Raw genomic sequence first — 25,975 nt, forward strand, 5'->3', positions numbered from 1 at the left:
AGACTCGACAGAGCCTTCTCCTCCATCCCCCGCCCCCTGCTCTATGAGGTCACAGTGCCCACAGCTCCACCTGACCCAGCGAGACCCCGTGCGGCCCCTGCCAGGGAACGCTAGGAGCTGGTGGCAGCGGCAGCCACTTCTCCCTTGCCAACTCCCCCAGAGCCCCAGTACCATTCCCCCTCGATTTCCTAGAGAAGAAAATCGATGCCACGGTCCTCAAGGAGCCCCGTGGACCTGTGTGACCCGCCGGAGGATGTTGTCCGGCCCAGGAGGTGAGGACGGCAGCCCACTCCCTGCCCAGTTCTTTGCAGTTTACCAAATGCTGGCCCTCGGCCCTCTCCCCGGAGATGAGCAGGCATGACTGACGGCCTTCACAGAGGCAGCAGCCGAGGTCAGGAAAGTTTGGTGGTTGCTTTCCTAAAATCTCCCCACCAAGGGAGTGGAGGGGCAGTCATCCCTTCAACACGTGCTTATTGAGCACCTATTGTATGCGGGCACTGGGCAGGGTGCCGGGGACATGGGCTGCACCGGCCCCCACGGAGGTCCCAGTTTAGCCTGGGAGACGGTGGGTAGATGGTGAAATGCTCACCTCTGCCTATCGCTGGGGCAGAGTATATTCCAAAAGGGGACGTGTATATTCCAAAGGGTATGGAAAACAATCCCCTGCGTGAAGGGGAGAACTTACTAGAACTTCAGTGTGTATATTTTCAGCGCATCCTCTTTTGATTTCTATTACTTGGGAATATATGAACAGATTTTCACTTTTGAAAGAGTAAATCATATTTATGTGGTAATGTATATATAATTTCTTTTTAAAAATTATTTATTTATTTATTTATTTGACAGAGAAAGATTGAGATCACAAGTAGGCAGAGAGGCAGGCAGAGAGAGAGGGGGAAGCAGGCTCCCCGATGAGCAGAGAGCCTGATTCAGGGCTCAATCCCAGAATCCTGAGATCATGACCTGAGCCGAAGGGCGAGGCTTAACCCACTGAGCCACCCAGGTGCCTGTGTATATATCATTTCTTAAGAAATAAACATAAATACATTGGAAGAGGGTGTAATAATAAATGTTCAGAGACCATTGTCTTAAGAAATTAAAAAAATGTGTTATCTCACACACCAAAAGTTCCCAAGAGGTGGGTTGTTTCAGAGCACGTCAACTCCACATGTCTGCAGTGTCCCCGAGACCCAGGTCCCCACTATCATTTCACTCTCCCTGTTGGCCTCCCCACTGTGACAGCTGACTACTGCAGCTCCAGCGGCCCAGAGAAGCCTGGCTGTCTAGATACAAAGAGAACGGGACTTGCTTCCCGTGGGTCTCATTTTAGCAACGAGAAAGCCTTTTTCGCAAGTGCCAGACCCCTATACCCAGCCCACCCCACCCCTCACCCCTGCAGACCTCCTCCCACCCAATAAGCAGCACCCAATAAGGCGCTGGGGGTAGGCTTAGAGCAGGCTTAGAGCAATCAGGATTATCGAAACTCACACAGGGTAGGAGGGGGACAAGGGACCAAAATCAGCCTCCTGCCAGCGAGGGGATGATTGGCTTTTGGGTGATAACCACCTGTGACTACCACAGCAGACGAAGTCCTTTTGCTGGGAGACCGAGCAGGTCTCAAAAGTCTCAAAAGAGACTTGGGTTTGGGGTCGGTCAGACTTGGCTGTGTTCCTGATTCACAGGTTGGGGGTCTCGGGCAAACTTCTCTGCACCTCATTCTCTCAATCTGGTACAGGCGGGTACCACGTTTCTTGAAAATTATAAAATGCGATTGTGAATCTTGTCATCCCCAGGGTCGCCCCAAGAGGCCGGAACACCTGCCGGGTAACAGAGGACAATTTGTCGAACCCGAACCCGAGTGAGCAGGGAGGGGAGGGGGAGCCCCGGGGTCTTTGGGAGGAGCAAGAAGCCGAGGCTCAGAGATGTCCAGATGGGCACCCCGGGGTCACCCAGCGAGGGGCGGGGTGGGGAGCAGGGATGTCTGCCCCCAGCTCAGGGTGCTCCTCTGGTGTCTGTAAGGCATAGGGTCCCCGAGGCTGGCCCTGATATGACAGCCCCGTGCTCTCTGCAGGTGATGCCTTCGTGTTGCCCATCCGCCTCAATGCCCCAGCCCCGGGCCTGACCCAGTGCCTGCTGGTCTGTGTGTGTACGTATATACTGAGAACCACCCTGACCTTCAGCGTGGGCCAGAGAAAAGGGCCCAGCCACAGGCTGGCTGACCTGGGGAAGTAAGGCCTCCACTTGGCTGCCGGGGAGGGAGAGAACTCTGAAAGTGTCAGGGGTGTCATTCCAGCCAGGATCTCTTTGGTGGCTGGAGAGAGGGTGTCGGAGGGAGACACGCCGTTTGGAGACAGAGCTGTCGGACGCTCCCCTACTTGACCACCTGCCTGGGCCCTGGACCAGGAGGCCGTTGGGGAAGTCATGGGAATGGTCTGATGTGATGCACCCTCACTTCCGGAACATGGTCTGAGCACACCCCAAAGTTTGGCCACCTGCTCCTCCACTTACTTGTCACCCAGTCGTTTCTCAGAACATCTGTTGTAATAGCTGTACACCCCGTTAGCTCAGCCAGCCAGCCATTCAATGAGTCAACCATCAGGTCCCCCCCAACCTTTATCTGCTAATATTCATACCCACCCAGTCGTCCACCTGCCCATCCTTCTAGCTAGCCTTCCATCAACTCATCTGTCTTCCTACTCTGCCAAATTCCAAGCTGTTGTCTCACCATTCTTCTGTCCATTCATGCATCTTCCCACCTACTTATCTATCCTGAACCCCAACTTTCTATCCAGTTCCATGCTGGGCCACGCAGGGCCCCCAGGGATAAACCAGACAGGGACCCTGCCCTTGAGAAGCTCCCAGTGTCTGGGAATGGGCAGAGGTACACCCCAGACTTCTTGTGCTCCGGAGCCACTGTGAGGTAGCCATTAACTACCAGTCACAAGCCGGGCTCACCTCTAGGACCTGTCCTCCCTCGGAGCTGGTGCTGACCCGTAAGCAGAGCAGGGTTACCCTGGGCTTGATTAGAAAATTGGGAGGGTCCCCCAGCAAGAGGGCCTCGCCCCCTGCAAGGCTTTGTAGAGTAAGAACAAGGGTGCAGCTGCTCACAGCTCTCCTGCCTCCTCCACAGCCTGGATCACCTGTCTGGCCTGCTTCCTGAGGACTCAGGCTCACCAGATTCTGTTTAATACCTGCAGGTGGGCACGGGCAAGTGAGGGGAGGCTGGCAGGGGAGGTTGGGGAGTGGGGAGCTGGCAGGGGGAGGCTGGCAGGGGGAGGCTTGAGAGGGGGATGCTGATGGGGCTGGGAACATGCAGCTGGCTACCATGGCAGTCCCCTCACTGGTTTGAACCTCCTCTTGATCACCAGACCACAGAAGACATCCCAAACCTGGCTTTTATTATATCCCCTCTCTTCAGAATGTGACTCCCTCCTTTGCCTGCAGCCTTCCAGAATCCTTCCCCATGCTTCCTTTTTGAGCTGCCTCATTATGCATCTTGCTGTGGACCCACTGGGCCAGCAAGGCTAGGGTTCTTACCCCCTGGACCTGCTATTCCTGTTTCTGCCCCAGTACTTGACACATGCTGTTTTTCCTGCTTGGAATGCAGGTCCCATCCTTTCCCTTCACCTTTCTGGTCCATGCAAACCCCTCCAAATTCCTGTAGAGCTTTCCACATCATTCATTCACTTAGAGTTTGCATTCCAAACATCTTAATGCCTATTCTGAACCCAGCCTTGACTCTCACCACTCCTGAGCTCCCAATCAGAGGAAGGCAGACAGACACCTAAATCAGTGGTAAGAGGAGGAGGTCAGCGTTGACTCTGGAGGTCACAGAAGGAGGGGATGTTCATTTGTGCTGAACTCTGAAGGATGTGGTCACCAGGACAGAAAGAAAGGGACAGACAGTTCGCCGATAGAGAAAGGGTGTGAAGAGGATGTGGGTGACCACTGTCAGTGGCTCTCTGATGGCCCCAAATACTGGGTAAGAGCCTTCTTTCCCCTGTGATGCTGCGTAGCCCCAGGACTCAGCCAGCGTCTTGGAGGGCGTGTCTAACTGCCCAGAGTGGGTCCTGCCCTGCCAGGTAGGAAAAGGGCAAAGGCCAGGCCAAGACTTGCTAGCCTGTGCAAAGCCCTTCTTCACCTTGACTGCTGATTCTCTGTCTTCCAGATGCAAGCTGTTCTTCCAGAAGCTCATGGAAAAGACAGGTGTTCTGGTCCTCTGTGCTTTTGGTACGTTTCCAGGGCCCTGCCCCAGGTGGAGGTATTCCTGAGCTCTTGCCCAACCTGGGGAGGGAAAGAGTGAAGGCTCTGACACTGACTATGTCATCCTGGGCAAGACAGTGACCCTCTAGGAGCCTCAGTTTCCCCATCTGTCTAATGAGTGTTGCTGTGAGGAGTAAATTAACTGATGACCAAGGAAATTTTTGGAAAGCTAAGAAAAGCCTTGAAAACTGTAAAGTTCTCCCCCAACCATGACATGATTATTACCCACTTCTGAGTTTTCTGTGGCTCCTTCCAGCCACTGCTATCACCTCCCACATCATGGCTTTACTTTCCCAAGCAAAGGGATCTCCTCTCTCCACTCAAGCATATTGGCCCAGGGACTCGGGTTTGGGGGAGGGGTGTGGATTTCCTAGGAAATTAGAAATTCCTAGGAAACTTAACCTAACAAATAACATTTTTTAAAATAGCAGCTTTATAGAGATATAATTTGCATACCATAAAGATCACCATTTTTCATGTGTCTGATTCACTAGTTTTTAGTATATTCACAAAGTCCTACAGCTATCACCACTATCAAATTCCAGTATTTTCACTACCTCCAAGAAGACATTCCTCAGTCCCTATCCATCATTTCCCATTCCCCCTCACTCCCGACCTAGAGGACCAATCGCTAATCTACTTTCTGTCTCTATGGATTTGCCTATTCTGGGCATTTCATATAAATAGAATTATTCGATACTATGGGGTCTTGATGGTTTCTTTCACTTGTGTTCTCAAGGTTCATCCATGGTGTGTAGCACGGCTCAGCATTTGACCCTTCTTTATGACTGAAAATATTCCGTGTATAGATATGCCACATTTCGTTTGCCCATCTACTGTTTGATAGATATTACAATTCTTTCTGCTTTTTGACCACCATTGATAGTGTTCCCGTGAGTGTTCCAGTAAAATGTTTGTGTGTATATGTGTTTTAAATTCTCCTGGATATATATTTAGAAGCAGAATTGCTGAGTTATGCAACAAGTCTCTACTTAACTATCTGAGGAATTGCCAAATTTTTTTCCAAAGTAGCTGCACCATTTTACATTCCCACCAGCATGTATAAGGGTCCAATTTCTCCACATCCTCACCAACACTGGTTATTATCTGTCTTTTCATTTAGCCATCTGAGGGTGGCAGTGGGTATCTCATTGCGGTTTTTAGTTCATTTCCCTAATGACTAACGATGTTGAGCATCTTTTCACGTGCTTATTGGTCATTTGTAGATCTTTGGAGAAATGTCTATTCAGATCTTGGCCCATTTTTAAATTGGTTTGTCTTTTTATTATTGACTTGTAAGAGTTTCTTATATAGTCTGGATACAAGTCCCTTATCAGATATACAATTTGCAAGTATTTTCTTCCATTCTGTGGGTTGTCTTTTCACTTTCTTGATGGGTGTCCTTTGTGACACAATTTTTTAATTTTTAAAAAATATTTTATTTATTTATTTATGAGAGAGAGAGAGAGAGAGAAAGCATGCACAAGCTGAGGAAGAGGCAGAGGAAGAGAGAGAATCAGACTCCTTGCAGAGCAAGGAGCCTGTTGAGGGGTTTGATCCCAGCAACCTGGGATCATGATGTGAGCTGAAGGCAGATGCCTAACTGACTGAGCCACCCAGGCACCCCCAATTTTTAAAATGTTGATGAAGTCCAATTTATCTATATTTTCTTTTGTCATATATGTGCTTTAGTGTCAGATGCAAGAAACTATTGCCCAACTTAAAGTTATAAAGACTTACTACCACTTTTTCTTTCAAGATTTGTATAGTTTTAGCCCTTACTTTCAGATCTATGATCCATTTTTGAGCTAAATTTTGCATATGCTGTGAGGTAAGGATCCAACTCCATTCTTTTGAATGGAGTTGTTCAATTTATTGAAAAGACTATTTTTACCTTATTGAATTGTCTGGCACCCCTATTGAAAATCAACTGATCATAAATGTGAGGGTTTATTTCTGGACTGTTAATTTTATTCCCTTGATCTATATGTCTATTTGCCAGTGTTACCCTGGATTGATAGCTATAACTTTATAGTAAGTTTTGAAATCCAGAAGTTTGAGTTCTCCAACTTCATTCTTCTTAAATTATTTTGGCAGTTATACTCCTTTACATTTCCATATGAATTTTAGGATCAATTTTTCCATTTCTTAAAAAAAGTCTACTGGAATTTTGAGAGCGATTGCATTGATTCATAGATGAATTTGGGGAGTAGTGTTAACTTAACAATATTAAGTTTTCCAATCCATGAACATGGGTTATCTTTCCATTATTGATATATATATCTCCATGTCTTTAACTTCTTCCAATTATGTTTTGTTTCTTTCAGAGTGCAAGGTTTGCACTTCTGTTTAATTTATTCCAAGTATTTTCTTCTTTGAGATGCTATTGCAAATGAAATTGTTTTCTTAATTTTATTTTCAGATTGTTTATCGCTTGTGTTTAGAAATATAATTGATTTTCATATACTGATCTTGTATCCTTGCTGTTCTGACACTGGGCAAGACACCCAGTCTTAGATACTTTAGGATTCTTTATGCAAGGTATTGTCATCTGCCTTTTATTTATTTTTCTTGACTAACTGACCTGGCTAGAACCATCAGGACAATGTTAAATAGAAATAACAAGAGTAGGGGCACCTGGATGGTTCAAGTAGGTTAAGCATCTTCCTTTGGCTCAAGTCATGATCCCAGGGTCCTGGGATAAAGCCCTACATTGAGCTCCTTCCCCAAGCAGGGAGCCTGCTTCCCCCTCTCCCTTGCTGTGCTCTGTCTTACTCTCTCTCAAATAAATAAATAAAATCTTTAAAAAAAAGGAATAGCAAGAGTAGACATACTAGTCTTGTCACTTATCTTTGGAAGAAAGCATCCAATCTTTTACCATTAAGCATGTTATTAGCTGTGGGTTTTTCATACATGGGTTTTACCAGATTGAGAGAGTTCCATTCTATTCCTGGTTTGTTGATTGTTTCATCATGAATAACAAATAAGTTTTAAAGACTTTTAATAATGGCTTGAATGGTAGGATTTCAGGTAGCACAGAGATCATAAAGTGCAGGGAAGACCATCTTATTTTCTTCTCTTCATCAATTATCCCCAGTAGAATTGGGAGAGGGGAAGGAGATGGGACATGAATTATTTGGTTTATGTGAGACACTTTGCATAGATGATGTTGTTTGATCATGAAGTGGATGTTACTGTTATTCCCATTTTACAGAGGAGGATATTTAGGTATAGCAAGAGTAAGTTCTTCCAAAGTTGTGCAATGTTAGTGCCAAGGCTGGAATTTGAATCCAGATACCTTAATGCCAAAGCCCAAGCTTTTAACCTTTCATCTCAAATGGCTTCCTCTCATTCTCCTGTCCCCACAGGATTCTGGATGTTTTCTATGCACTTACCATCCAAAATGGAAGTCTGGCAGGTGAGTATGCACTCTTCAGGTCCCACCACTGACTAACCTCACTCCAACCAGACAATGTTGCCTCCATCAGCTTCTCTCACTCTCACCATATCTGGACCCTAGTCAGTTCCTGACTCATCCCAGCCCCAAATCTCTGCCCCTGCCATGACACCTACCTGGAACCCATCTCTCCCACCAAAATGTGACTTTAAAAGGTCAGATACAATAGTTCTTCTTCTTATAGAAGGACTCTCCTGTCACTCACTCCCAGAGGTGACCTATCTTTCCTTTGCCAAGTCTCCCTTCTAAAGTGGGAGAGTGAGGATGGAACACAGTTCTCTCTCTACACAAGGCAGTTTGTTCTGAGACCATTTGCTTTGTAGTTCCTGGGGAGGGAAGAGGAGGAAATTAGTGGCCAGAGATCCTTGTCAGAGGACAGTAAATAGCCTCAGAAGGCCTAAAGAGAAAAGGGATCTGAGGAGTTTGTCCCTCCCTCTCCTCTTCTCCCCTTTTAGACTCCTTTATATACTTCAGGATTCAGCTAAAATGTCACTTCCCTCAGAAATTACAGGTGGAGGTGATGATACTCCCCTTTCCTCCCACAATTTTCTATAATCATGAATGCAATATTTTGTAATCATGACTGTTTTCCCAACTGTATTGGGAACTCTCTTGAAGACAGAACCAGGTCTGATTCATTCCAGTGAATGGGCTGGGGCTCAGTGCTACTGCTATCAATGTTGGTTGACTGATGATCAGATGGAAATGTGGAATGGAGAGAGAATGGATGGGAGAGTAGAAGTGATGAATTCAGGGAAGTGGGGAAATGGCTTTGGGGATAGATGGACGGATAAATGGGAGATTGGATGGATGAGAAAATGAACAGATAGAAGGGCAGATGTGATATACAGGTGGATAAAGGGATGGATGGATGGATGGTTGGATGGATGGATGGACATATGGTTGTTGAGAGGTTGGATAGATGGGAAAGTGAATGGTTTGGTGAAAGGGTCAATATATAAGGTAAGTTATATGGACAGGAGGGTGGATGAATAAGGAAATTTGGATAAATGGAAGAGTAGATGAGTGGGAAATGTGTTTGGATGGAATAGTGGATGGGTGGAAGGGGAGATGAATGTGGATGGATAGATTTAAAATGGAGGTTATATTGGGTTTTGGATAGGTGGTAGGTGGGTGAATAGTTAAATTTATGGTTGTGGGAGAATGGATGGATAAAGTTCAATTGGGCCCAGATTAGGCCATCTGAAAAAGATCCCTTGCTTTCCTCAATACCCTACCAGGATGACAGCATAAATAGTCCACTGCAAAGCTTGAGGTAAGAAGAATCTGCTAAATAAGTCCTATTATCACCTAAAAGCCAGAACTATATCTAGGGCCTGTGATGTATTGCCTAAGATTGTGGGCTCTGCCTTCAGACCAACCTAGATTTAAATCCCAGCTCCCATACTTCCTACCTGGCTAAACTTTTGCAAGTTACTTCACCTCTCTGGGCCTTTGACTTCTCATTTATGAGATGAAGCTAACACCCACCTTGCTCTGGGTAATTATGAATATTAAAGAAGATGCAAATTGTTCTGAATAATTCCCGGTCTAAGGTTAGTGCTTAGCAATTGGTAGCTGAGTAGAAATTTTAACCAACAAGATACCACCTGGTGGCAGCATCATTAATTGCAAATAAATACTCAGGAATATTTGGAAGGAGTAAGTTGAATTTTGAAATATTCCAAGTAGGAAGAGGAGTATGAGTAGTATTTCAAAGATAAGAACCTGATGGATATGCCAGGAGAGTGAGAAAATGTGATGCTAATTCTCTGTGGGCTGACTGACAAAAGTAGAAGCTGGGAGTGACAAGAGCAGCATCACAAACCAGTTGGTCCATGTTTTAACTCCTTCCTCTTAAGAATGTACCAGGAGAAGGTACGGCATCACACTGGGGAAATCCAGGACCTCCGAGGTAACATGACCCAGCTCATTGCTAAGCTCCAGTTGATGGAAGCCATGTCAGATGAGGTGAGATACTGGCCATTCTCCTCCCAAACATTTGACTTCTCTCTTTGTTTAATGCCTTGTTTCATTTCTCAAGTTTTGGTGGAACACATCCCCCAATAACTTCCTGGAAGAAAGTGAAATAGGAGACTTATTAATTTGCTTAGAACTTGCACATTTGAAAATATCTTTATTTTATTCTTGCCTTTGATTGATAGTTTGGCTGGGTATAAAAGCCTTTCTATGAAAGTTTCCCTGAAAATTTTGAAGAAATTCCACTACTGTGTTCTGTGTTGCTGTTGAGAAGTGTAATAGTGCTAGTATTGGTCCTTTGAGTATGGTCTGTTACTTTTTTCCTATCTCTGGGTGTTTGTAGGATGTTCTTCTTATCTCCAGTGTTCTATATTTAACCTGTTTGGGGTGGGGTTGCTGAGCTTATTGGATCTATGGGTTTATGTTTTTCAATAGTTTTTTAAATTTCTTAGCTATTATTTCTTTCAAAACATTTTACTTATTTATTTGACAGAGAGAGACCGAGAGAGGGAACACAAGCAGGGGGAATGGGAGAGGGAGAAGCAGGCCTCCTGCTGAACAAGGAGCCCAAGGCAGGGCTTGATCCCAGGACTATGGGATCATGACCTGAGCTGAAGGCCGATGCTTAATTACTGAGCCTCCGAAACACCCCAGCTATTGTTTCTTAAAATACTGTTTCTTCCCCATTATCTATCTCCTCTCCCAGGACTCAGTTACATCTATGCTAGATTTTTAGAGTGTGTTCTATGTAATTACTATGCTATTACCTGGTGTGTTTGATTTTCATTCTTTTTCTCTATATGCTTCAGTTTTTGATGTTTTCTATTCACATTTCTTCAGGTTCACTAATGATCTCGTATTCTGTTCTGTCCAATCTACTATTAATTTTTCTCCAGTAAGTTCTTAATTTCATATGTTACCTTGTTTAGTTCTGGAATATACTTTTAATTCTTTTTCATAAATTTTAATTCTGTGGTGAAATTCTCCAAAATAATTCTCCAATAAATTTTATTTTCTTTTATTTAATATATTATCATAGTTATTTTAAATCCTTGTCTGCTAAATCCAATCTTTGGATCATCTATGGTCTTTTTCTATTGTCTGTTTTTCTTTGGAGTTTCAATCATATGGTCTTGTCTCTAGATTTTTTGTGTGTTTTTCTGAACATTGTATATGAAGGAACTATATGCTCCAGATATAAATTATAACTTCAACTAGAGAGCGTTCTCCCTTTTCTTTGTAAGGAAGATGAGTACTCTGATCACTTCTATGTAGACCTTCATTCAGCTGATTCAGACCTGGATTGCAATTTGTGAAAGATTTAGTCAGAGGTTAAGGGTAACCCTTCAATATCCTGCCCATGCAGCTTCAAACTTTTGGTATATCTCTTATTGGGAAAGACTGACCACATGTCTGAGGCTTCCCAAGTCTTCCAGCCTTGAATCAATGCAAAATCTCTGACCCCAGGGGTAACCTTCTCTGCCAGGGAAACCTTGGATTCTCAGCCTTTAATTGTGCCCATGATTGGTTTAGTCCTTAGGTGCAGCTACAGCTTCTCAGTATTGATTCACCACTCCTTCTAGGGCAGTGGTTCTCAGAGTATGACCCCCCATACCAGCAACATCAGCATTACCTGGGGAGATACTAGAAATTTGAGTTAATGGGCCCCCCTCCAACCTACTAAGGATGGGAACCAACCATCTGTGTTTCAACAAGCCCTCCGAATGATTCTTATATATACTAGGAAGATGTTTGTAAGGCTTTAATCTCTTGCTTAGGTTTATTTGAGGTCCCCTCACTAAAAGGGACTTAGTTTCCCAAACGTTGTGAAACTGGGAAGTTTTACTCTGTCTTTCAGAAGTTTTCAAGTAGCTCTTTAACCTCTTCCATAGTTCTGGGTTGCAATTAACATCTTATGGGGAAACTATTCAGGTTTGAGGCTTATCAAGTTTCCACTTTTGTCCTTTTAGTCCTTTGTGACTATTAAAATCTTTGCTGCTTTATCTTTCACCAGTAGCAGCCCTTATTCAGCCTAAGCCCACATCTTCAGCCCATGCCCAGAATTAGCAAATGCCCTCAGGGATTAAAATATTGTCAGGAAATTTCAGAATGGTTCTCTCCTCTATAGAATTTTAATCCTTCTTGTCCTCATTGCTCCCATAGCTCAGTGGTGTCTTTAAAATATTATTTATAGACTATATGGCTTTTCCTAGTTGTTTTTATAGTGGAAGAATTGATCCTCTTTAATTTACTAAATCTTACCAGGAAGCCCTACATCTCACCTTACATCTTAAATGTCATGATAGTGTGCTTATGGGCTGGCTACCCTTGGGGCCATTACAGTGTGGATATTCATGTCTTTTAGCCCTAAAAAGTCTTCTTTACGCATGTGATTAAATGGGTATTTTCCCCCCAGCCATATCTGTTTTATTCTCATTTTTTAAACAACTATTGTTTGGATGTTAAATTCCTGAACTCATCTTCTGTTTTCTTCCAATTCTCCCTTTTTTCTTCTCTTTGTTCTGAAATTGAGAACATGATCTCAACTTTATCTACCAAAACTTCTACTGGGGTTTTTTTTGTTTGTTTCTGTTAATATATTATGAATTCCCAAGAATTTTCTTTTTTGCTCTCTAGGTGTTCCTTTTCATAGATTTCTATTCTATTCTGGATGAAATATATTTTCTTACCTTTTGGGGGTTTGTTTGTTTGTTTGAAGATTTTATTTATTTGACAGAGAGGGAGGGGGGAGCAAGCACAAGCAAGGGGAGGAGCAAGCACAAGCAAGCGGAGTAGCAAGCAGGGGAGAAGCAGGATATCCCCACTGAGCAAGGAGGCTGATGCGGGACTCCATCCCAGGACCCTGGGATCATGACCCGAGCCAAAGGCAGCCACTTTAACCAAGTGAGCCACTGAGGTGTCCCCTTTTCTTACCTTTTGGAGGTTAAGCAGGTCATCAAACTTTCCAAGTTTCCACATCAACAAAACAAATCATAATAACTGTCCTGTAATACCGTGGCTAGTCTGGTTACTCTTGTCACACAGCAAACTACTCCAAAACTTGGTGATGCAAAACAAACATCTGATCACTCTCAGAGATTCTGTAGGTCAGGGATTCAAACAGAATGCTATTTTGTTTGCCAGTGTTCCACAATGTCTGAGGCCTCACCTAGGAAGACTTGAAGGCTGGGGTGACTTGGCAACTCTATCTGGACCCATCTGGAAGTTTCTTCACTCACATGTCTAGAAGTTGATATTGGTTATCAGCTGGGAACTCAAGGCTGTTGATGAAAGCACCCATACTTGGGCTCTCGGTGCTGTGTGGTCTTCCTCACAGCATTGTAGCTGGCTTCCAAGAGTGAGCATCCCCAGAGGACCAAGTAGAGCTGTAGGCCCTTTAAGGCTTAGCCCAGAAGTCACAAGGCCTCACCTCTGCCGTAGCCACAGGCCCACCCAGACTGATGGGAGGGAACTTTAGTTTAGTATCAAAGTCGTATTGAAAGAAAAGTGTGTCACAGGAGACATTGCTGCGGCCATTTTGGGGAAATACAATATGCCACAGTTTTCAAGAGTCTGATACAAATAATAGCCAGCCTTTCCTGAGCACCAACTAGGTTAGGTGCTTGCAGGCTGTATCTGGCAGGAAAGCTAGTAACTAAGAGCCCAAACGCTGGAACCGAAGTGCCTGGGTCTGCCTCTTACCAGCTATAGAACTTCACACGTGCTACTCTGTTGTTGTTTTTTTTTAAGATTTTATTTATTTATTCATGAGAGACAGAGACAGAGACAGAGATAGAGGCAGAGGGAGAAGCAGGCTTCCTGCTGAACCGGGAGCCCGATGCAGGACAAGATCCCAGGACCCTGGGATCACAATCTGAGCCAAAAGCAGACGCTTAACTGACTAAGCCACTCAGGTGCCCCCCACGCTCCCTTTTGTACCCTAGTATTTTTATCTTTAAAAATAGGGGTGATCATAGCACATACCTTCGAGGGTTGTTGTGAAGGGGCTAAGAGTGAACACATGGGACACCGAGAACGGTCCTTGCACACAGGAGCAGCCTTTTAAGTCCTGGCTGTCATCCCCACAGTAGCAGGAGGGGGACATGAGTATCGTTCCCATGTTCCAGACAAGAAGGCCTGGATTCAGAGGGGGCGTAACTAGCCCCAAACCCCTCAGCAGTGAAAGTCTGCCTGACTCCAGACCCCCTACCGCTTCACTTCACCCAGAGTCCCGTCCCACGTGGGACACCCTGTCATGGGGCATGTGGAAGCACTGAGGAAAACCAGTGTGGAGGTGGGGTAAGGATGGCTCTATGTCACCTGGGTCTCCTCACAGCGCAGCGACTGGGGGAATCTTGTGCCAGGACCAGCCACCGTCTCCACAGGCAGGGGTAAACAGTTAAGGACAAGGGAGTTCCTGCAGCCGCCTGTCACCTGGCATGAACACACACAGGGATGTGATCTGGGGATGTCAGCATACAGCTTGTGTTTTCTACCTCCTTAGCAAAAAATTGCCCAGAAAATAATGAAGATGATACAAGGAGATTTTATTGAAAAGCCAGACTTTGCCCTAAAGTCTATAGGTAAGTGAGTCCCCCTCACCCCCCATCCCCCACTAATCTACCCTCCTCAAGTTTCCCCAGAAGCTCTTCAGACGATAGATTTCTGTTCGGGTCTGATGCACTCTCTGCTACTGGAAAGTTCACGGTCAGAGATAACCTCTGTCCCCCAGATGATTTTCTTGCTACAATTTTCTGTTGTCTCAAAAGGGAGCTAAGGCAGGGAGAGGAGGTAGCTAACCCGTCTACCCATTCACCATCCTCCAGACCCAGAGGCCAGCAGAGCCACACCTGCCCCACGTCGGGGAGTCCAGCCACAAAAAAACCAACAGGGGCTGATTGCAAGTGGGAATCAATGCTGTGGAAAACCAGAACAGATGGTTGGGGGAGGGGGCCCCGGGCAGAGGGGTGTGCGGGAGGACCTTTGGGTTGCGACCTGGCCAGGAGGGAGAAGTATTTCAGACCCAGGGGAGTGCCTGTGATGTTACCCCCATGAGGACACAGCAGGAGCACAGGAGGGGCATAAGGAAGAAGGCGAGGTGGGGCGGGCAGGGTGGACTGGCTGCCTGGGCTAACCCAGACCCAAGGGCATGCAGGGTCATAGGGCGTTGGCTTAGACTCTCAGGGCAGGAGTGCCCTCCTCTGTGGAATAGTCCTAACAATAGCTGTGGAAATAATGAGGTTGACATCAATGCGGAGGGAAGGGCTTTGGTGGGCTAACTCATCTCCTCACATCAGTCCTGTGGGGTGGACGTTAGTATTCCTATTGGTGCTACTCTTCTTACTCCCATTTCCCAGAGAACACTGAAGTCCAGAGAGGGCCAGTGACTCACCCAGAGTGCTCACCTTGTGCCTGGTCTGGGCCCAATCTGACCCTCCCTCCCATACAGGGGCCTCCATCGACTTTGAGCAAACGTCAACCACGTACAACCACGACAAGGCTCGCTCCTACTGGAACTGGATCAGGCTGTGGAACTATGCGCAGCCCCCAGACGTGATCCTCGAGGCAGGGGGGATTGGGGGGACGAGGAGAGAGTGGCAGGGGTGTGGTCAGGGTTCTGGGAACAGGACCTGGAAGCGGACACTGGGGTGCGCACAAAGGGGGTGGGGCCCCAGGGTTGGGGGAGAGGTAGGAACAGGAGACAGAAGAGGCAGGGGCAGGGAAGGGCGGCCTGATTTGGCACTGGAAGGAGCTCCCGCACCTACCCCTCAAGACTTGAGGGTCAAGGAACCCTCACAGCCCCAAGCAGGCCCCTGCCCTCCCTGTGCTGGGCTGAGGGAAGGCTAATTCTGGCTGCCAGCTCTCAGGAGAGCTTCCTGGAGTTGGTGGTGGTTGAGCTAAGCTTTGTCGATGGAAGGATCTGGCTCATCCAGGAGGCAAAGGGCAAAGGAGGTCCAGGGATCCAGGGTGGGACGAGGAATTCACCTTCACCCACCCACCCAGCATAGCCCCCACTGCACCTGCCCCTTCCAGCCCAACATGACGCCTGGCAACTGCTGGGCTTTCTCGGGGGACCGAGGCCAGGTGACCATCCGACTCGCCCAGAAGGTCTACCTGTCCAACCTGACCCTGCAGCACATCCCCAAGACCATCTCGCTGTCAGGCAGCCTGGACACCGCTCCCAAGGACTTTGTCATCTACGTGAGCATGCCCCAGCAGGGAGCGAGGCTTGGCTAAGGGGACAGCCTCTTATGGTGGGACTCTAGGCACTCCCGTCTGCACAATCCAATGTGCTGGGGGGCCGGATGGGGCTCTGTTAAGGCTGAGGGTGACCAGGTTCTGAGTTGATCACAGCCTTTGAGGTTGGAAGACAAGTAACTACCTTATTTCAAGCCAAGCTTTTCAGAGCCAGTTTGGTCTTCAGATGCCATTAACAAGGAAACTGAGGTCCAGAAAGGGTCAGGGAAACACCCAAATCCTACAAGTCAATGATAGGAGAGGACCCTCAGGCTTTTGATTTCCAGTAGAGTGCTCTTTCCTAACCAATATTCTGTCCTGTAATGGAATGATGCCCAACGAGGTAGGGAATTCCCCATCCTGGGAGGTATGCAGGTCTCGGCTGCAGAGGGGCAGCATCCTCTGAAGACCCTGCCCGTATCTGATACTTTCTCCTTGGTTCTGATTCTACAGGGCATGGAAGGCTCTCCCAAGGAGGAGGTGTTCCTGGGGGCATTTCAGTTTCAGCCAGAAAACATCATTCAGATGTTCCAGCTCCAGGTAACTGAGAAAAGCAGCCCGTGTTGAGCACATATTGAATGTACACATGTGCAGGGCTTTCTCCAGGGAACCCCTTCTCATCCCCGGGTGTGCACAACAGTCACCAGCCCACGTGATAAGCAAGGAAACTGAGACTCAAAAGTATGGAGCCACTGCCCAGGGCAAAAAGTAGGATCCCGAGGAGATCCATCCAGCTTCTAGGATTACATCATTTCCCCCAGCCTGCCTGCTGCTGTTCCTCCAGGGACAGCAGATGTGGAACAGGCTGCTGCTGGCTTCCAAATTAACATCTCCACGCTGGGAGGCCCCGTCATCAGGTCCTGATCTAACAGAGGCCTGAAGGGGCGGAAGCTGGAACAGCAGCAGGACTATGAGGGATGGATGGTAGAATGCCACTGAGACTCAGGCTGACACTGACCCAAACCCCGATCCCACAAACCTACGTGATCTTGGCCATTTCCTTTCTTTCTGGGCCTCAGGTTCCCCTTTGTAATTCCCTAGAAGGTTCAAAGCATCCAGTGAGATCTCAAAGGCCAAGACCCCAGCTTTTGCGCTGGACTTCATCCCTGGGTGGGGATGCGGGGTGGTTGCAAAAAGAGAAGGAGGCAGCTCTCACTGAGCAAATGTCTACCAGGTGGCAGGCCAGTTAGCTCCAGGACCTTGTTTCATGCCCACAACAAACCTAGGAAGCAGATATTACTCCTTCCATCCTACAGAAAGGGGAAACTGAGGCCCCACAGAGGGCAGCGATTTGCCCTTGGGTCCCGCAGCCCTATGTGCCAGGGCCCGACAGCTGGGATGCTTTCTCCGTCACAGTATATCGGTCCTTCTGGCCTCAGCAACTTCCATCCCAGTCCCTGAGTATCAATTTCCTGTGTGGCTTCAGGATAGTCCATTCTTCTCTCTGAGCCTCAGTTTTCCCACCTGTGAAATGGGAGAGTTCCCTTCCACCCCTAAACATCCCTCTGGACAGGCAGAGTAGAAGCTCCATGGCTCCATGTCTGTGAATCTCTTCCAGAACCAGCCTGCCCGAGCTTTTGGGGCTGTCAAGGTGAAGATATCGAGCAACTGGGGAAACCCACGCTTCACCTGCCTGTACCGAGTGCGTGTGCACGGCTCCGTGACCCCACCTAGAATGCCCTAGAGAGCACCCGAACCAGAGCCCCTATCCCCAGAGAGATTAAAGTTTATTCTTCACAGCCCAGCCCAAGTCTGAGTGTTTTTTGGCGCCAGAGGGATGGTGGGCTACCACGTGGTATCTGAGGCCATGGTTCAGAGTGTCCTGGCCCCCTTACAGGAGCTTCACGAGGCCCCATTTCACAGATGCAGACAGTGAAGACTCCGAGCAAAAACTCGCCAAAGGTCGCCACTCACAAATGCAGCACCAGGATTTAAAGCTAGGCAGTCTCCCCTCTGTACCTAAGCCATCTCCCTGGCTTCACATCCCCTGGCTCTGCCCCTGACTCAGCTGTGACCTTGGGTAAGACGTGGCCCACCCAGGGCCTCAGTGTACCCATCTGTACAACAGAACAAGATTGTGGCTGTTGTGTCAAACGAGGTGGGGGATTAAATGTCTCACCCTTGCCCACCACAGAGTGTTCCATCACACAGACCATCTACTGTGTGACATTAGACAGGACACACACCCTCTCTGGACCTCCTTTTTCCCAGGTATCACATATCTATTCCATGTTGGGCCTCCAGAGATGATAAGTAAACATAGTAAAAAGAACTCACAGAACGGGAGAAAATATTTGTAAATGATATAGCCGATAATGAATGAATATCCTGACCTTTAACCAGGCCGGGAAGGAGGGTTTTGATGTTGGCCGCCGCGGTGCGATGTGGTTCGAGATCCTGCCCAGGATTGGCGTCATGGCCGTGTGCTTGGTCATCCCCAGCATAGCCACGGCGCACATCCACAGGTTCACCAATGGGGGCAAGAAAAAAAGGGTTGCCTATTATCCATATCAGTGGAGTTTGATGCAAAGAGATAGGCGCATCTCTGGAGTTGATCATTACTATGTGTCAAAAGGTTTGGAGAATATCGATTAAGGAAGCATTTTCCTGATGGATGAAAAATAACTCAGTCATGCTCATCTAGCCCTTCTAAAGGTTATGCAGTGTATTAATGGAGTGCATAATAAAAAAGTAAAATTAAAAAAAAAATGAATATCCAGAGTATAGCGAGACTCCTAAAATAACCACAACAAGAAGAACCTAAATAAATAAATAATGGGTGAAAGACTTGAGTAGACATTTCTCTTTAGAAATATACAAATGGGGCTACCTTGGTTGCTCAGTCGCTAAGCAGCTGCCTTCAATTCAATGATCCCAGGTCCTGGGATCCAGTCCCACATGGGGCTCTCTGCTCAGCAGGAAGCCTGCTTCTCCCTCCCCCACTCCCCCTGCTTGTGTTCCCTCTGTCTCTGTCAAATAAATAATATAAAATCTTTAAAAAAAAAGACAAACTGGCTGCCAAATACATTTTTTAAAAATATACTAATGGCCAATAAGCACACTGAAGATCACTAATCATTAGAGAAATCCAAATCAAAACTCCAATGAGATACCATCTCACATCCATTAGGATGGTTATTACAAAAAAAAAAAAAGTGTTGGTGAGGAGGCGGAGAAATTAGAACTCTGTGCACTGTTGGTGGGGACACAAAATGACACAGCCACAGCGGAAAACAGCAGGGAGGTTCCTCAAAATATTAAAACTAGGGGCACCTGGGTGGCTCAGTGGGTTAAAGCCTCTGCCTTTGGCTCAGGTCATGATCCCAGGGTCCCTGGGGTCGAGCCCCGCATCGGGCTCTCTGCTCAGCGGGGAGCCTGTTTCCTCCTCTCTCTCTCCCTCTGCCTGCCTCTCTGCCTACTTGTGATCTCTGTCAAATAAATAAAATCTTTTTAAAAAATATATTAAAACTAGCATTGCCATTGGATCCAGCAATCCCACTGCTGGGTGCACACCCATAAGAACCGAAAGCAGGCTTTGCAAGAGGTATCTGAACACCCATGCTCATGGCAGCATGGTTTGCAACAACTAGAACGTGGAAGCAGCCCATGTGTCCGACAGCCAGTGAACAGACAAAATATGACATGTACACACCATGGAATATTATTCAGCCTGGAAGAGGAAGGAAATTCTGTAATAGGCTACAACACGGATGAACCTGGAGGACATTATGCTAAATGAAGTTCCAGAAAGACAGACGGTATGATTCCGCATACATGAGCTGCTGAGGATGATCCAATTCATAGAGACAAGAGGTAGACTGGTTGCCAGGGCCCAGGGGCCAAGGGCTGGGGAGAGTGGGGAGCTAATGGTTTAACTGCAGAGAGTTTCAGTTCTGCAAAACGGAACGAGCTATGGCAATGGTTGGTGGTGATGGGGGCCCCTGTTTAAGAATATAGTTAATACCACTGAGCTGTAACCTTTAAAATAGTTAAGATGGTAAATTTTGCTATATGTATTTTACCACGATAAAAATTCTCTCTCACACACACACAGCTATTAAAAATACCTTAAATCCATTAATGGAGAAAATTTGGGATACTTTAGAAACTTAAGAAAATCCTATAAATTCAGATAGCACATTCTATCATCACTGTATACTGTGAGAAGTACAGGTGTAAATTTTTTGAAGTTTCTCTTCCCTAAAGCAGGCACTCATTTTGCATGCATAATCTTTGCCTTAGCTGAGTCCTACCTGTTTACTATTTACTCAAGAGCTTATGGAAGTGCTGAAAACAGTATCCAGGGTCATTACCTACTGTGGCTCCAACCACCGAGCTCTCAGCACAGAGCATGGCACACAGTGGGCGCTGAGTAAATGATCACCAAGGTGGTTGTCAACCTCCATCCCCAGGCAGGCGATAGGAGGCCCAGTCCTCTGGGGAAGAGTGTGGTGACAGTGCCCCTAAGCAGGGCCCCAGGGTGGCAGACAAGCTGACAAAGCTGGAAAGGGCCCAGGGAATGGAGCCTACAAGGGAGAGAATTCTTCCAGGAAGGGGCAGGCAAGTATAGATGCTGGCAAGGGTCCAGCTGGGCATTAGAAGGATGAATAAATCAGAAATAGGTTAGTCTCCTGGGAGGGCACCCTGGACTGGCACCTGTCCTCGTGGAGAATCCGTCCCTCTGGCTATCCACCAGGCCCCTCACCAGCACCTGGCCCCAGGACCTGGCCTCCCACGGTCTCCACAGTGGGATGGGCTCCAAGGGGTCCCCTCTTACTCCTGCCACCCCAGGGCCGTTATCAGCAATTTATGGACCTGGTAGACAACCTGGCATTGTTTCCATAGATTTTGTTTAGACCCATTCTTGGGATTTAAAAACCACACCATACTGAGATTTGATGAAAAGCAGAGCCATAGACACCCCACTTCCTCCCACAAATGCCCTTCCCAGCCTCACTCAGGCATTCTACGTTTTCTTCCAGCCATTTGTCTTCTTTGTTGAATGCATATTTTGTTCAGCAGTTATTTTTGAAAACTTTATGTAGTTAAGTCTTTACCTTTATAGATTCTAAGTTGTATGCATTTCATGAAGAACCTGTCCAGTTCCAAGATGATAGCAATATGCTCCTACATTTCTACTGATTTTATTATGTCTATGTCTCTCTGTGTCTATGACATATAGAATAGATATGTGATAGGTGATGGATATTGTGCACACACACAAGATTCAGAATTATAAAAGCCCTTTAGTGCAACTGGAATTTATTTTTGTGCACGGTGTGAGGTAGGGATCTGGTTTAATTTTTGTTAAGTGACTACCCAAGGCCACAGTACGGTACCATTATTGAATCCATTATTGAATAGACCATCTTTCCTCTGCACCTTGGAAACAGAGTCAACGCATGGCTTCTGGTCTCTTTCTCACTTCATCCAGCCCTCCTCCTCGTCCTGCACCAGCACCATACCCTTCGAGTTAGCTTTGGAAAATGTGTTGATGTGTGCCATGGTGAGCACCCTGTTCTCTATTTCTGTTTCTCATACACGTTCTCTACCAGGCAAGCTTACCCATCCTCTTGTGTCAACAAAGCTGCATTTTTTAACAGCTGGCCTTGCAGCGATTTTACAGATTCACGTATGAAGAATAAATCTTTTGGCCATGCCGGTTCTTCACTTCCCGGAACATGGAGTCCTCTCTCTGTGTCTTCAAGTTCTCCTTCAATAGCTTTAGTAAAGTGTCATTGGTTTCCTCAAATGAATTCTGCATTTTGGGGTCAGATTTAATTTTAGATCTTTTACCAGTGGTAGGACTATTGTAAATGGGATCTTCACCCTCAGTGACATTTTTTGTGGTTATAGTAGCTGGGGAGGAAACTCCTGCTATGTGACACTCGTGTGGCACTCCATGGTTCCCACCCTCTGGAGGACTCAAGTAAATTCTCCCCAGTGCTCTAGAGGCACGCGCCTGTCACCCACAAGCATTCCATAATGCCCAGGTGTGTTCACCCTCACCAGCTCATCTCATCCCCACGGCATTGCCACAGATGAGACGGGCATCGAGTGGCAGAGAGACTTCCTGAGCTCACACAGTGAGTTTTGTGTAACAGTAACGTCAGCCCAACCCGCAGGCCCCTGGGGCTCGCTCTCCCTTCAACACTTCCCACAGTCATTTCAAATTCCAGAAGGTTTAGGTGGACTGACTGCGGACCCGTGAGTAGAGGGCAGGAATCCTGGGTTTTGTCCCAGCTGGGCCCTGCGAGCTGCCGATCCCCTCAACTCCCCCAGAACCCTGGGGGACAATCGCACAGACGGCACAGACAGAGCGTTCAATCCCTGGGGCGTCTTGTTCCTCGTGAGGGGCACCCGCTGCTTCAGCTCAGCCCCAGCCTGGATGACCAGGCTCCCCTTCCTTTGCCGTGGGTCTCCCCTTCACCTGCCCCCACAGTCCCTCCTCCAAGGTCCGTAAGCCCTGGGTTGGGTGGTAGAGGCCCGCAGCGATCTTGAAGGTCCTCTACAGGTAAGGAGACAGGCCCCTCCCCAGAGGGACCCAGTCTCATCCCAGACCCACCACGGAAACCTCTTCAACCCAGCAGGGGGCAAGGAGTTGTTCCACCCCTGGGAGGGCTCCCTGCTGTGGCAACATCTTTCAGGGGAACAAGGGCCACCTCTAGGCCACAGTCCCCCCACCCTCCCAGTACACAATGAACAAGGCTGGCTGCCTGCCTGTCCCTTGGCCCACCCACGGGACTTGGCAGAGGAGTGGGCAGCCGGCCAAGGCGGGAGTTAGCTCTAGGCGGCGACCAAGGCAGACCGGAGGTGGCGAGTGCCAAACCACCCCTTAAGGCCCCCGGCACGGCGCCTCCGATAAACCTAGCTCAAGCTCCAGGATTTGAGCTAATCCCACTAATCCCTGGAACCCAGGCTAGGTAGGGCAGATGGGAGGGCCTCGGCCTCCCTGAGCCTCAGAGACCCCTGGACCCTGGACCCCACCTCTGCCTGCTGTTCCTTCACTGTGTGACCTCGAGGAAGTCACCTCCATGTCCCCATATGCTACGATCTACTAGTCCTCACCTCCTCCTGGGCAGTGGTGGACCAAGGCCCCCAAACTGCTGGAGTGAAAGGTCCTTGTTGACTGTGGTGATGGGTGTGAGCCCCTCACCGACAGAGGGAAGGAAGGACCACATTCTTTCCTTGAGTCAAATCTAGCTCCCAGCCCTGACGCAGGCAGGCCAGGTGGGGCGGGGGAATCCCATGATGGTCATTTCTCAGGTCATGGTCACCCACCCAGGGCTCGGGGGTGGGGGTGACTTAGCCTGAGAAGTGACTTCTGCTGGTCACCATGCATCATGGTCACAGGCGAGGACCCCGGAGGAAGCACCCCCATCTACTGCCCTTCTTCCCCCAACAGGGGACCAAGGGCTTATGGGAAGCTCTGGGTGGCCTGGAAGGCTGGCCTAGACTCTGGGGTCCCCAGAATCCTTTCACCGTTCTGGTCTTTGGACATACAGAAGCTGCTTGTTCCTCAATGGTGGCGGTTCCCTGGGGCCGGTTTCCAGGAGGGGTCTGGTCAGAGGAAGGAGGGGGTAGGCCAGCCTCCTGCCCCAGAGCCAGGGAGCTTCTGCCCCACAACATATAGCCTTGAGTCTGCTGAGCCCTCAGCTCTTACAGTGGGTCTGAAGTGGGAAGGGGGAAGAAGGGGAGGCCTGGTCCATCCCAAGGGCTCAGAACAGCAAAGCTCCCCAGTGATCTCTCCTTTCTTTCCTTGCCAGCTTATCCACCATCAATGTCATCAGCCAGCCATTAGCCCAAGTGATGGCCTGACCTCCAGAAGGCCTCCTGGGACAGGACAGAAGTTTCCAGATGGCCCTTTCCAATTTGTACTGATAAGCCCGCTGTCATCCCAGGAGGCTCTGAGACCCTGCCCTTTGCAAGCATGGGTGAGAAATACAGATGACAAGTAACAAGCCCTCTTCATGGAGGGCTGGCCCTGCGGGGCCTGGAGCTGAGCACTTGCTGTATACACCCACACCCACTTCTCCCACCAGCCACATGAGGGAGGTACAATGGGAGGAATTGAGGGGGAAGTAGCCCTCATGTGGTCAGTTGTGTGTTGCAGAGCTGAAGTTCAAGTTCGAGGCTGGCTGTCTGGCTTTGGAGTCCCTGCTGGTGGCGTGTCTGGGAAAGAAGGGCTGGTAGGGGGGTCCACGGCTGTGGGTCCACAGGCAGGGTAAGACAGGCAGTGCCGGGACCCCAAAAGCTGGCATGGCGAGGTCTCTCCTGTCACCTCTGTGTGAAACTAGGGGAAACCCCCACCCCGTATCATCCTCCTGGACAGACCTGGGCCAGAGCAGGAGGTAGAAGTGGATGCCCCAAAGAAGGACTCTCTAACAATCCAACTCTGCGGGGCTGAGCCCCTTGTCCCAGGAGGTGTACGAGCCCAGGCGAGGTGAGTTTACTCGGGAGCCCAGAACTCTGCGGATTCTCACACCTGGTTTCAGAGGGGGCTCCTTCCTCCTCTTCCCTGAGGGTCCTCAGCCCTGGACTGTCTGTTAAGTGCTACCCATTGGGATGTTGGCATATCTTATTTGAATCACCAAGAGGGCTGCCTCACTTTCCAGTTGAGGTTCAAAGAGATTTGACTGCTAGACCCTGGTCACCTGGCCAGCAGAACCAGGAAGGCACCCAGGAGTGTCCTGGGAGTATGGGTCGGCCGGGCCTGGGTGCAAATCCCAGTCTGGCTTCTGTGCTGGGTGTCCTCAGCAAGACACTTTCCCTCTCTGAGCCTCTACTCTCTTCTCTAAAATGGGAGAGAGCCCGCCTACCTATCTGAGAGTTCAGTGGGGGCTGGCAGGCAGTGCACAGGGTCTTGTGACAAACAGCAGGATGTGAATGAGATGCCGCCCTTCCCCATCCTTCGCTCCCGCATGGGTACTGCTGGCCTCCAGCCTGTGAGTACCCCCACTCCCCGCCCCTCCGCATAGGGGCTCCAACTTTGCTGCTTCTGGTAGCCTCCTCCCTGGCTCTGCTCCAATCCAACCAAACCCCTCTGACTTGGAGTAATCTCCTTTTCCTGATCCAGGCTGCCCCCCCCCGCCCACCCCTCTCCCTACACACACTCACTGCACGGCCCCACTGCGGGCTGGGGCTGGCAGACCCTGGCCTCACGCCCACTGCACAGCAATGTCTCCACTGCGCCCGGCCTGGAGGGCTCTTCCCCAGGACTCCAGCAGCTTCTGCTGGGCTGCTCCAAGAGGCCTTGCTCCATCACGTGCCAGAGGAACTCTCCGTCCCCTCCCACTGCATGTCCAGCCCCTGCATTATTGGCTTCCATATTATTTGATCATTTTTACTCTTCTCCCTTGCTTGCTGCCTGGGGGGTCCCTGTTGGGCTTCTCTCTGCCATGTCTCGGGATCCCAGCACCCAGCCTTAACCCAGTTAGGGCCTCCGGAACCCGAGTGGGAGGAGTGAGCCTCCCGTGGGAGGGGAGCTGACACCCTGAACTGGGGACAGTTCTCCAGCCTCCGATTCTGGGACTCAGGGAACAAACTGTGGCATTTCCTTGTAACAGGGGCACTGGTCTCGCATGAGGCCCATGAAGGATGGGCAGGGTTGGCACAGCCTTGCCGCCCCCGAGTCTCAAGGGGACTCCCTTGAGGGTCATCACCAAGTCTAGGGTCAGGGTCTGGAGAACAGGAGCACTCAACACAAATGGACAAGGGGGAGACAAGGTCTGGAAAGTAGGAAGCCTGGGGTCCAGCCACGTACCACTGGGCCTCAGTCACTATACCTGTGGATGGGCATGTTGCTTCCTGCCCTCTGGCCTCCTCTGATGAGAGGTAGGAAAGGCCTTTGGAGATGCAGTGTGCTGCCACTTCTCACCCAGGACCACCGAGGTGCCGCAGGCCAGGATCCTAGGTCGGCCCCAAGCTCCTGCATGCAAGCACACAGGGAGTCGGGCGCCCGTGCCTGGACTCACTTGTATAATTGCTATGGTGACATCACCAGCTCCATACACAGAAGGAGCCCCAGCACCAGGCAGT

The 25,975-nt window shown here is 48.7% G+C and overlaps 2 protein-coding genes across 2 annotated transcripts; both read left to right on the forward strand.

The window, feature by feature from the left end:
* Positions 1-204: 204 nt before the first annotated feature.
* Positions 205-17,621, forward strand: SUN5 (Sad1 and UNC84 domain containing 5). The gene is made up of 13 exons (XM_044262340.1): positions 205-272; positions 1,794-1,858; positions 2,072-2,146; positions 3,131-3,197; positions 4,169-4,230; positions 7,632-7,681; positions 8,962-8,996; positions 9,583-9,691; positions 14,205-14,283; positions 15,150-15,265; positions 15,734-15,901; positions 16,391-16,477; positions 17,496-17,621. The coding sequence occupies exons 1-13, from the start codon at positions 205-207 to the stop codon at positions 17,619-17,621; spliced, it is 1,107 nt and encodes a 368-aa protein (XP_044118275.1).
* Positions 17,622-18,319: 698 nt separating this feature from the next.
* LOC122915592 (NADH dehydrogenase [ubiquinone] 1 alpha subcomplex subunit 1-like) lies at positions 18,320-18,646 on the forward strand. Its single transcript, XM_044262341.1, has one exon. The coding sequence runs from the start codon at positions 18,320-18,322 to the stop codon at positions 18,530-18,532; it is 213 nt and encodes a 70-aa protein (XP_044118276.1). The 3' UTR covers positions 18,533-18,646.
* Positions 18,647-25,975: the final 7,329 nt, after the last annotated feature.

This window comes from Neovison vison, chromosome 8 (assembly GCF_020171115.1).
Source record: "Neovison vison isolate M4711 chromosome 8, ASM_NN_V1, whole genome shotgun sequence".
NCBI lineage: Eukaryota > Metazoa > Chordata > Mammalia > Carnivora > Mustelidae > Neogale > Neogale vison.

What these genes read in the sequence shown, in the direction of transcription:
- SUN5 (XM_044262340.1), top strand. Translation starts at nt 205, where the DNA reads ATGCCACGGTCCTCAAGGAGCCCCGTGGACCTGTGTGACCCGCCGGAG. An exon ending in CCAAAATGGAAGTCTGGCAG is followed by an intron (nt 7,682 to 8,961) that starts GTGAGTATGCAC and finishes ATACCCTACCAG; the next exon opens with GATGACAGCATAAATAGTCC. An exon ending in CCAAGGACTTTGTCATCTAC is followed by an intron (nt 15,902 to 16,390) that starts GTGAGCATGCCC and finishes CTGATTCTACAG; the next exon opens with GGCATGGAAGGCTCTCCCAA.
- LOC122915592 (XM_044262341.1), top strand. Translation starts at nt 18,320, where the DNA reads ATGTGGTTCGAGATCCTGCCCAGGATTGGCGTCATGGCCGTGTGCTTG.